The 11,125-nt window shown below is 39.6% G+C and overlaps 2 protein-coding genes and 1 long non-coding RNA gene across 5 annotated transcripts in view; 1 reads left to right on the forward strand and 2 right to left on the reverse strand.

Annotated features, from left to right (window-relative positions):
• The window catches only part of LOC135653152 (MAP3K epsilon protein kinase 1-like), a 32,405-nt gene extending 30,860 nt beyond the window's left edge, over positions 1–1,545 (reverse strand). Inside the window, exons 1-2 of the mRNA XM_065174731.1 lie at positions 1,044–1,545; positions 817–951 (exon numbers count right to left, since the gene is read on the reverse strand). Of these exons, the coding sequence (XP_065030803.1) occupies positions 817–951; positions 1,044–1,103 (195 nt within the window). The 5' untranslated portion in view covers positions 1,104–1,545. The remainder of the gene's footprint in view (positions 1–816; positions 952–1,043) is intronic.
• Positions 1,546–4,231: 2,686 nt separating this feature from the next.
• LOC135652938 (uncharacterized) lies at positions 4,232–5,163 on the forward strand. Its single transcript, XM_065174293.1, has 2 exons — positions 4,232–4,826; positions 4,907–5,163. The coding sequence occupies exons 1-2, from the start codon at positions 4,392–4,394 to the stop codon at positions 4,946–4,948; spliced, it is 477 nt and encodes a 158-aa protein (XP_065030365.1). The 5' UTR covers positions 4,232–4,391; the 3' UTR covers positions 4,949–5,163.
• Positions 4,678–11,034, reverse strand: LOC135652939 (uncharacterized). Of its 3 annotated transcripts, none has more exons than XR_010502267.1 (4): positions 8,969–11,034; positions 6,911–7,264; positions 6,456–6,804; positions 4,678–5,219 (listed from the first exon to the last, which is right to left on the reverse strand). It is a non-coding gene; the product is annotated as an uncharacterized LOC135652939 (long non-coding RNA). The 3 variants fall into 3 exon arrangements; XR_010502266.1 differs by having other exon boundaries at positions 7,494–11,034; XR_010502265.1 differs by having other exon boundaries at positions 6,911–11,034.
• Between the last annotated feature and the right edge of the window lie 91 nt (positions 11,035–11,125).

Genomic DNA, 11,125 nt, shown 5'->3' on the forward strand with positions numbered 1-11,125 from the left:
TCCCCTTCATTCATTTAACAACGAGGAACAAGTCTCACTTCAGCACGAATCATTAACAACACAACATATTGCAAATCTAAACACAATCAAGAAAAGAATATTCATAAAAAATGTGCTACAAGGCAACAAACAGTTTCATGTAGGAATGGTAAACAACTTACAACTGAATAGAAGACAGCAAACGAAAGCCTGAAAAAAAGTTGGTATATTTCCATGCTTATTGGAAATGTAGTAATATAAGCTTCTAAATCAATTGATTTAATCTAGAAATTTATTGACAATACAATGCTTAGTCGACAGAGGTAGGCATCATTCAAAGGCAAAACTCCCATTATTGAGATTCTAATTGAAAATTTTGATATCCGATCTGTCAATCAAATAGAAGAAAGTGAACAAAAAACCGAAAAGACATTGGTAGATGACATCCATGATTCGAAGATTGTAGCGAGGGAAGTATCTAGACAATTGAATTGATCTAGAAATCTATGAACGATACAATGGTTAGTCAATGGAGGTAGGCACTCTTTAAAGGCAAAACGTCCCTTGTTAGGGTTTTAATTGAAAAGTTTGATATTCCAATTTATTACAACTTTACCTGACAATCATACAGTTGAAAGTGAATGAAAGTCTGAAAAGAAATTGGTGGATGACAACCATGACTCGAAAATGTAGCAATGGAAGCAACTAAAACAAAACAAAATAATCTAGAAATCTTATATGAGCAACACAATAAATTTACAATTGAAAAGTTTGGTATTCCGCTCAAATACTCAGCATAGGCAACCAAGAAATCACAATAAAAGTAAGAAACCGCACCATAATTATATTGAGATCCTCCTGTGGGATATTCTCCAACGAGACCTGCTTAATCGCCACAAAGTCTCCATTCTCCAAGTCCAGACCCTTGTACACCCGTCCATACGCCCCCTTCCCGATTTCATCCCCCAGCATCTGAAATCCAACAATAACAAGAATCCCGACGCGCCCAAGGATAAGGAAAAATGAAGGCACGAAAATTCGCTGTAATGGATGACAAAACTCACGTATTTGTTGTCGAGCGTCTTCGATTTGTGTAAATGAGTCGTGGCCACCTGCCGAGACATCTTCGTGGGCGGCCAAGACCGTCGTGAACCCTAGAACCGGCCTCCCGACGAGGTTAGCAGCAGTAAGAACACGGAGATCCGCGAATTCCCCGCGCCACGGAGGAGATTCGACTAGGGATCACCTGCATTGACGGAACCCCTCTCCGTCGGCCATCGGCGGGGAGAATCGAAGGGCGAATCCGAGCGAATTGACTAGGGTTGTTCTCGGGGAACTCAAGCCCTCGGCGACGCTCACATCCCCCAAGCGTTCCAGAAGGGAGGGAGGAGGGGGGAATCGAGCTCGCCACGGGATCGAAGGGGGGAGAAGATGAGGCGGCGAAGGGAGTTATTTAAAGGCACGGGGTTTGGAGAGGGCGAGTTGCGGTCCGCGGAGAGGGGGGTTAGGACGGCGCGATGCCATGTAGATGTAGAGGAACGCTGGAATCCGTTAACGGAGAACGACCGTCTTCGTTCTCCGCCTATTTGTTGCCAGTTATTGCCGACGTAGTTCGGATGACGATTTCCTACGTGTACAATACATTCCTGGTTTGTGTCCGCCACGGTTCACATGACCACCCATCCCATACCACTTCCACCGATTTGGCCACGCCAACTCTTACCTTGAACTTTAATGGTCCTCGACCCGGACCCCACAATTAGCTACTGCTTTGACAAGAATCGCACCCATATTCCGACCTTCATTTCTAGTGGCCTATGACGTGGGCCACCAGTGAAAAGAAAACCAAAAGACTGCTCTAGTGAAAAAAAATTGTTCCACATATATTGGTCCCCAAAATTCTACCTTGGAGCTTTAGTGGCCCCCTCTGGCGGTCGGAGTGGGTCCCACTTCTCATCTTATCCCCCTTCCTTTTTCTAATCGATGACATTTGATATATGCATTTTCGCATCTAAGTTTGTAGACATACACTAACAAAATTAAGTAATTTCTCCATGGTAAATCTTATTGTTAATTTAAATATTTTCTTAACCCAATTAAAATTTTTATTATGTATGGTATCATAACAAGTCATAAGTTAGACTATAAACAACCTGAATTCACCAATGCTGTTTTGCTATTCCTAATTGCCAATGCATTGGGTTTTTGAGATTACTACACGTTTGATTAAATTATTTATTATTATTATTATTATTATTATTATTATATATCCCTTTAGAGTTCGGAATAAGTTTTTTTATTGGATATTTAATTATGTTCGATAATAAAAATAATGGATACAGTTACTCTCTCTCTCTCTCTCTCTCTCTCTCTCACAAACAAATGCATATGAAAATAAAATCTCAAACATCATGGCTGAGTACAACCATATGACTGTGTATAGCTACAAATGCTCTCTCGTCATCATACCAAGTCCTTGTTCTAACGTGGGGGGTATCATTAAGCACATTATTACAAGGACAAGAGCACTATCATAACACATCAACACCTTCTTGAAACCTTGCGTTCAAGCATATAATGCCAACAGTGTTCCTTCTTCTTTCCAATACCATCCAAGCCCATATCTTTTATATAAAGCCAGTGAATCTATTTTTTCCAAATAAATTATAAGACGTAGGCATCATGATCCAACCAATGGGATAGTTAATTCATCAACTTAATAAATATAAAATATTAATGTCGTAATGTTAATTTCTATTACCTTTTTTTTTTTTTGCTTTAACGCAATGTTCAAACCCTATTCTTAATATAAGTAAATATATATATATAATCATATTATATATTTTAATTAATATTTCAAGAGTCATCGAGGAATATTCATCAATCTGACTTTAACGCATTTATCATGTCATGACTCTATTCGTAACCACAACATAAATGTTGGAGTTGGGAACTTCATCAATTATTGAGATTAATTGAATTGATCGATTCTTGAGATATAGATATATATATATATATATAAGAGTTTGCAGAGCTGCAGCTTTCCCTGTTACTATCATCTATTGTTATGTCATAATGTGGATCTTGTTTCATCCAGTGGGGATGGGGTCAGTTTTGCTTGACTTCCACAAGCGAGTAGATGTTATGATGAAAGATAATAATGATGAGGAGCTGTGGATTTGTGTTCATAATTGAGATCCTTTCTCTGCATGTCTTGTCTGCCAACATCTGCAAAAAATTATCAAACCTTTGATGGAGATGTAATTAAGTGTCTATATATATATATATATATATATATATTTATAATGAGATATATTTTTTGCTATTGATCTTATATATCTCTATCAGCTAAGTTAGCTCACATCCTCAAGTCTTATATAATTAATTTTACAAGTTCGATTAGTGCATCAAATGGTTGGACAGTAAATTCGATATAATGTTTTAAAAAATCATGTCTAATTAAAAAGATAAAAAATATTTTTATAATAAATTATATTATAATAAAAATATAACTGATAAGATAATTTAGTCTCATATTGATTGAGGAGTATGAAAACTACTCGTAAGTCCGTCAGATATTTTTTTTTAGATCTCACATGTTTCATAAAGGACAAAAACGATTGATCGATCAAATTTTCTATTATCAATAATTAACTAGGGAGTGTCTCTTCTGTATCAAATGAATTAAAATAACAATGATCAAAAGAAAAATGATTTAAACTCCAATAAGTAAGATGATAGAAAGAAAAATCAATCAAGTAGAATAATGAAAGGATATTTTAGCTGATCAACGATGATCCAATTTACCTACGAATCACGGTTATTATGCTACTAGTCCTCTTGATCATATAGAACACAACAATATGATCAAAGATCTTCACATTTCTTGATCTCGAGGAATGCCTACAGGAGAATTCCATCCACCACATAGCAAGTATTCACTCTACGGAGAAGAGAGACTTCTCAAGCTCTTACCATCCAAAGAATGTGGTCGTGTTCCAAGCACTGTTGCACGGATCTCAAAGCAAATGCATATAAACGAGGATACTTCAATTCACGAAACATTGGTCAGTATAAATTTATTCAGATCGTAAAGAAGTAATTAAAATGATTTTTCTATCGTTTAATATTACATTTGAAGTAAATAAAAAAAGAAAAAAATCTCTATAAGTGGGCCCTCATTCTCTCTCCTCTGGCCCCCACCAGACCCATGCATTATTGCTGCCCCAATTCTTTCTTTCCTCTTTCTCTCTCTCTCTCTCTCTTCCTCGAGCACCTCTTCTTTCGTTCTCCTAACTCGAACACAATCATCTTTTTCGCCTCCTTTTCTTCGTCGACACCCAAACAAAACCCAAGAAAACAAAAAGCAAGCAGCCAACTTTATAGAGAAGAGCGGAGCCAAGGCAGGCAACATGCTCCTTCCCCACCTCATCTCCTTCCTCCTCATCTCCCTCCTCCACCTCTCCACCGCGGCGGCACCGAGCGCCTACGAGGTGCTGCGCTCCCACGGCCTCCCCATCGGCCTGCTGCCCAAGGGGGTGAGGGAGTTCGAGGTGGACGGCGGAGGCCGATTCCGGGCCCGGCTCGACGCGCCCTGCACCGCCAAGTTCGAGAGCGAGGTCCGCTACAACGCCACCCTCGCCGGCACCATCTCTCCCGGCCAGATCGCCGCCCTCTCCGGTGTCTCAGCCCAGGACCTCTTCCTCTGGTTCCCCGTCCTCGCCATCCGCCTCGACGACAACGCCTCCGGCATCATCCACTTCGACGTCGGCGTTGTCGACAAGCGCCTCCCCCTCTCCCTCTTCGAGTTCCCTCCCGACTGCACTCCCCTCTCTTTTTCCCCTCAGGTAAGCTTTCTTCTGTGCCTTCATCATTAACGGCAATTCCTATGCAAATCACTAACTTGAGTCAACTGGGCAAACTCCAGTACAAACTCGATCAAGATGTCGACGGAAAGGCTGCTACTTGAGATGGAAGATTGCATCAGATCTGCTGTCTTCCTGAGTCAATGAAATGGTGGTAGGAGACAAAATGTAACGAAGTAGGGGAGATGGGGGCTCTGTTCTTTTTCTTCTTCTTCTTCCTACTACTGCTACCACCTTTGTGTTGTTTGCTCTGTAAGTAATGCTTCGAGTCTTGTATAACATTTGTCTGTACGTAATATAAACAGTCGGTTCATCCTTTTGCCTCCGAGCCTTCATATCATAAATAAAATATTTTCCTTGCCATCAGAAAATAGTCTGCAAAACTCAATTTAGTTTGATTCACTAATTAATCATTGTTAAAGGTAATGTGAACTTTCTAAACATATATGAATAATTTTATTAAACTTATAGGCAAATCAATTGATTCATTCAATAAATCAATAATCCAGTGATCCAAGACCTGATCAGATTGATACACAATGCAATGATTATGAGAGGTAATCCTAGAAAATTATTGGCAATGTTGAAACAAGTTACTGCTAGTGAATTGCAGGGAACATTAGTATCAGATTTGGGGAGTAGTGAGATGTGGTGGTCTGCTGACAAAATTGTCAAAGATGTAGCAGGGCAGAGAGCCAGTTGATACACATTTCCATGAAGAGGTGGAGTACTTTGCTAGGGAACAATTGGATGAGCTGCATCTGTTTGTAGGCATGTGAAAGGTGTATGTGTAGTTGTTGGAGTTGAAAGTGATCATGGCATGTAGCTTTTCTGAGGGCATCTTTGCAGGTCTGACAAGAGTATCTGAAGTGCATCCTAAGAATGCCTCTAACATGAGCTGCAAGCTTGGTCAACACAATGGCTGAAAGCAATGGTTGCTACACACCTTATGACTAGCTGAGAATAGAATTCTATGTAGGGAATTCTAAGTACACACCTTATTATTACATTACCAATATACTAATGATTTATATCACTGGAGAGTCTATAAACAACAACAACAACAAAGCGATAAAGTCTCTATTACCATTCGGTAGGAATGATTTAATCTGACATGCACAAAATTCATGAGATTAGTTACCAATTCACCCCCCTTTAAATATGTCCTTGAATGCACACATCTAGTTGAATAAAAAATTTCCTCCAATTAGGGGACATGAACCTAATAATATGTGCCCCCTAAAATATTTCACTTGGGTTTGAGGAAAAAGAATACCAAAAAGAAGTGGAGAGATTAGAGGGATGGGGTTGGGGATGAGAATTAATTTTTTGAAATGTTCAGATTAGAACTTGTGATTCAATTGTTGGATGTGAGTCCATTCATCCTCCAGGAATAAAAAAGAGCTCCTTGTTTTGTTGCGATTTTCTGGAATGTTAAAATAAAACCTCATGCACAGAGAATCGGCATTTGGTGATAGCTAACTGGTTTATCTTTTAGGATGAGAACAGAGATAGGCCATAAAGAAATCTCTTATTTTTCTTTTAAATGAGGAAACTATCATATAAGAAATGCTTGAACTGAGTTTAACAAGCTTGTGGAGGAGAACTCACAGTGCAAGAGAGTTGGTCATCCTCATGGTTCTGATGTCCGATACTTTGAGACTGTAACTTTTACCCAGCTAAATCCAGCAACTTGATAAAATGAACTTTCATCTCATCACTGACTTGATCCCTTCAGAGTCTTGCTAGGGCAGTTGTTATATGCACAGGTGTACTCCTGGATGTTCCAGGCCAACCACCAACAAGCAAGTTGTTGCCAGCCATGGCCATTTGATGGCTGGCAATGGCTACACCCTGCAAGGTACCAATTGGAACTTTGGAAGATTGTGATGGTTTCTTCTATACGGGGGACCGACTGGTTACAGAACCCATGCTAACGAAAGCAAAGAAGAAGACTAGCCTACAAAAGTGGAATCAAGAAACAATGCAACAGTTAACATGTCTACATCTTTCAAACAAAGAACTTAATAAGGTAAGATAAAGTCAAACAGTAGCTATGAAGGTACCTGTAGTTCCATAATATGTGCCAAGTGAATTGACTTATTGAGGCAGATGAATTAGCTGGAACACAGGTAGCAGAAACTAGGGGTTTCAAGTTGTTTTGTTGACAATAACATCTTATCGAATCCGTGGTTTGGTAGTTCCAGACAACAAAGTGCATGTGCTAGTACAGGAGTACTGGCTTTGTGCATTATCCTGATGAAGTACCTGGCACTAACTTGGATTCCGCTGCTTTGGAGTGAAGTTGCATAACAGGTGGAACTGTGGTTCTGCATGGACCAAATTATGGCGTCTCTGGCCCTTTATCCAGAAACCACTAGCTCAAAAACGAGCAATGTCTCATCTTGATAATTTTGCACCTAAGAAATGGAAAATATAAACTCAAAAATTTTTAGTAATGAGATCTGGTGGTCAATGAAAATTATAAAGGTCCTTTCTCATAGTGGAAACTGATATCTGATTCAATGATCTAATTTTAAATTCACAGTAAAGGGCTATAATCAAATTACATGAAAATTTTCACCAAGGTAAAATCTGAATATATAGAACAATTCAGTGAACAGCAGAGTTAAAAATCTAATCAAATACCTCTTCTTTTGTGATGATGAAGGTAACCTTATAGCTGCAGGTTAAGGGCTTAACCTCATGTTTCTGATGCTGTTGAGTTGAATAACTTATAGAATAATGTTTCCAATACTTTGGGACTGTAACTTTAACCCATATGAATCCAGCATTTTCCTTGACAACAAAAACTTCCATCTCATTAGCCGACATGATATTTTCCTTGTTTCGATATTGCCATGGCAGTTATTTTATGCACAAGAGGACTTTGGAAACTCCAGGTAACCACCAACAAGCAAGTTGTTGCCAGCGATGGCCATTTAATGGCTGAAAAAGGTCTACATCCAGCAAGTTACCATCAGAACTTTGGAAGATTGTGATCCAGATGTTTCCAGAATTTAAGCTAACTAAAGCAGACAAGAAGATTAACCTATTATTGAACTCCACCGGTGTCCTGCCATACATAACAATCCTGTATCTTAAACTCCACCGGTCAGCTCTGGAACTCTGATAATATTTGATATCTTTGTCCTTATTCAAAAATTGGGACCTTCGCTCATGATTTCTCTAAACCCTCTGTTTTGTCAACCATGGCCATATTCCTATGCTAGAGCAAGTGATAATCATTGCCATAGTATAATCATTAGAATTTTTTGTTTTGGTTGACAATAAACAGACTTTGGTTACAAGACATATATATGCCTAAATGGAACATCACTGTTGAGGAATGGATATCAGGCACTTCTAATATCTGCTTCTATCTGTATTTGCAAGAGCAAGTTGAACCAGATTATAAATCTTTGAAAAACATCAAAAAGTCACTTGTTTTACCAATTTTAATATTTAGAATTTTTTTTGAGAGCATAGGAAATGACAGTCCAATAAATAACAAATAAATAGTATAATCCACATCTCAGTCTATGTCTAGACTAAGATTATGATGCACCAGATTCACCAAAATTTCTTATTAGCACAAAGCTTACATTGAAACCCAGTCTCAGTCAGTTGTTGTATCACCTCATAACTAAAATGAACACTCTGATTTAGGCATTTCTCAGTCCACATATTACAGTCTACTCCATCACTAGAGATGCCATGAGGGAGATGAAATTCAAAGATCACATAAAGCAATTCAGAACATGAAATGCTTAATAACAAGGAGACACCTTTTTAAAGATCTGTGATAGGAATTATTTTGCTAGTTCTGTGACACTCTTTCTTTATTGGCAGACCTTAAAGTAAATGACAGTTGATTATCTAAGCTAAAAAAAGGTGTAGCATCACACACATGAGAATATTACTGTATTATGCATTTCTTTTCCTTGATGGAGTGATTAGAATTTTGAATTTTAATATAGAAGACATCATGATATACACTGATTTACATAAGATTATGATTTTGCCTAACCAGAGATGGAAGGTCTACCAATTTGATGAGATTCTCAATTAAGTATACGTATCAGTTGGCTACACTCTAAATTATGCTCAAGGAGAACACTTACAGATTGACTTTGCTCATGTCATGTTCATAGGAGGCAGAAAATGTTGTCATGGAAAAGGTAGCACTAAAGCAAAACTAACAATCCCAGATACCACTGTATAGCAACTGAAGTCCATTGTGCAGCAACATCCCCTAATATCTGATACTTTTGCACCAGCCTTAGTGTCTCCCACAAAAACAGCTCTTCATTAGTTGCCCACTTAGATTGTCTGATATCAATTTTGATGGCTCTGTGTAATTGCGGTCATTGAGAGATGCTCTGACAACTGCTCATGTACCACTCAATATGAAATTACTTGGCTTAACTCAAGATCCCCAGGTCACACATCCTCAAAGAAATAAACAAATGGCTGCCAGCTTGTTGGAATTGGATCAAGAAGCAGGATAAATAATTTAAAGATCAAGTGGTACTTCTCTAGTCTCTGCAACCAACACCTCATTCGGTTCTGATGAAAAAAGTCAACTTCACAATCATGTTGCAAAACAGAGCTTCGGTTTTAGGCACTCTATTACTTTACATAGTACCATGATCAACTTTAGACGTTCTTGTATGCCAATTCCAAGCAATATTTAGATAATTCTTATGGCCCTCCTCATAGTACCATGATCAACCTTAGAAGTTCTTGTATGCCAATTCCAAGCAATATTTAGATAATTCTTATGGCCCTCCTTTATTTGCTTTAGTATGCAATCATCATAATTTGAGATAATTAACAATATTTTTTTCGGATACAAAAATATATACAAAAAAGAAGGCCTTTGTTTTCAAATTAATAAAATGATTCCACTGAGACTATAATATCATCTTCAACTCATTTTGCCACATAACATTTCAAGTGACTGGTTAGATCTGATATAATCCCATGTCACAAATGGTTCCTCACCTGAAAATCCACACAACTAGTTGCTGTTTATTGTATTAAAAGAACCACAATAAGATCACATTTGTGAAACCACAGCTAAGCATTGGCAGTCCAAAGTATCAATGCTCTGCGCCTTATAGACCAATCATTACCACGTTCTAGGACTAATCAGAAAAGAAGGCAATAAACAGATCCATCCTACTGTCGATGCATGTCAGCACTTAATTCTGAAATCTACAGGCTCTCCACTACATGTCAATCCAGCTAAAGCCTATAAGTTTTTGAAATTTCAATACATTATTATTATTATTACTCTAATTCTCACAGTGTCTTACCATTGTTCTCTTTCCACACATATACTATATTGAGTGTGCAGTTTCCCATATACTTCTCTTCCAGCCTAAAAGCTCCTCTCTGCCATCTCAATGTTGGCACTAGTCCTCCAAGCTCCAAGCAATGCCAAAAGCAGGTCCTTGATAAGGCTCCACTGACATGCTCTGAATTATCTCGTGTGTTTCTTTAAGCTTCCATGCCTGTCCAAGTATGTCTGCAATGCAAGAACAGTACTTGTCCTCCTCTCCAAAACCATATTCACGAACCTCGTGGCGAACCCTGCATGGTTACAGGCACTCGGCAAGCTGACAAACGTCCAAGGATCTAAGTCGCTCACCTCCTTTCGCATCTGTCAAAGAAGATGTTGTGCCACGTTCAGGACGGGAACCTATTAATGGTGTATGACAATGCATTGGTGAGGCCGTGCTCATTCCTCTAGATCCAGATCCACGCTCCCTAAGTGAGCTAAGGCAGAGACGACGTGAACCGTGCAAGTGCTTCGTTAAGCTTCCCGCACCGGGAGAACCCAGTGATCATAACAGTCCACGGGACCAGGCTCTTGTCGGGCATTTTGTCGAACAGTTCCCAGCGGCAAAGACGACACTGGCCTTGCAGCACTCGACCACCTCAAGCGTCCGATCTAGTCCGGCATCTGATCGGCCTAGCGGAGGGAAATCCCCGGTGGCGGCAAAGAGGACGACCAAGGCGTTGTACGAGATGATGTTCCGGCAGGGCCTGGTGTTGAAGAGCCGCCGGGCGGACGGGAGTGCAAGTGCCAAGGCATGCGCCAGCGATGAGGAGGGCGTTGAAGGAGATGAGGTCCACGACGAAGATGCCAAGGCACGTGGCGGGAGATGGTGAGGGATCCACATTTGCCGTAAGGGTTGATGACGGGAAGTACGCCGAGGCGGGAGACGGGGAGGCCAGGCGCGGGCAAAGTGGCATGTAATGTGGTATGATGC

Source organism: Musa acuminata, chromosome BXJ3-11, assembly GCF_036884655.1.
Source record: "Musa acuminata AAA Group cultivar baxijiao chromosome BXJ3-11, Cavendish_Baxijiao_AAA, whole genome shotgun sequence".
NCBI classification, from domain to species: domain Eukaryota; kingdom Viridiplantae; phylum Streptophyta; class Magnoliopsida; order Zingiberales; family Musaceae; genus Musa; species Musa acuminata.

Bases quoted from the DNA above. Each gene is read 5' to 3' on its own strand.
- LOC135652938 (XM_065174293.1), top strand. From the start codon at position 4,392: ATGCTCCTTCCCCACCTCATCTCCTTCCTCCTCATCTCCCTCCTCCAC. The intron at 4,827-4,906 runs GTAAGCTTTCTT...GGCAAACTCCAG, and splicing joins CCCTCTCTTTTTCCCCTCAG to TACAAACTCGATCAAGATGT.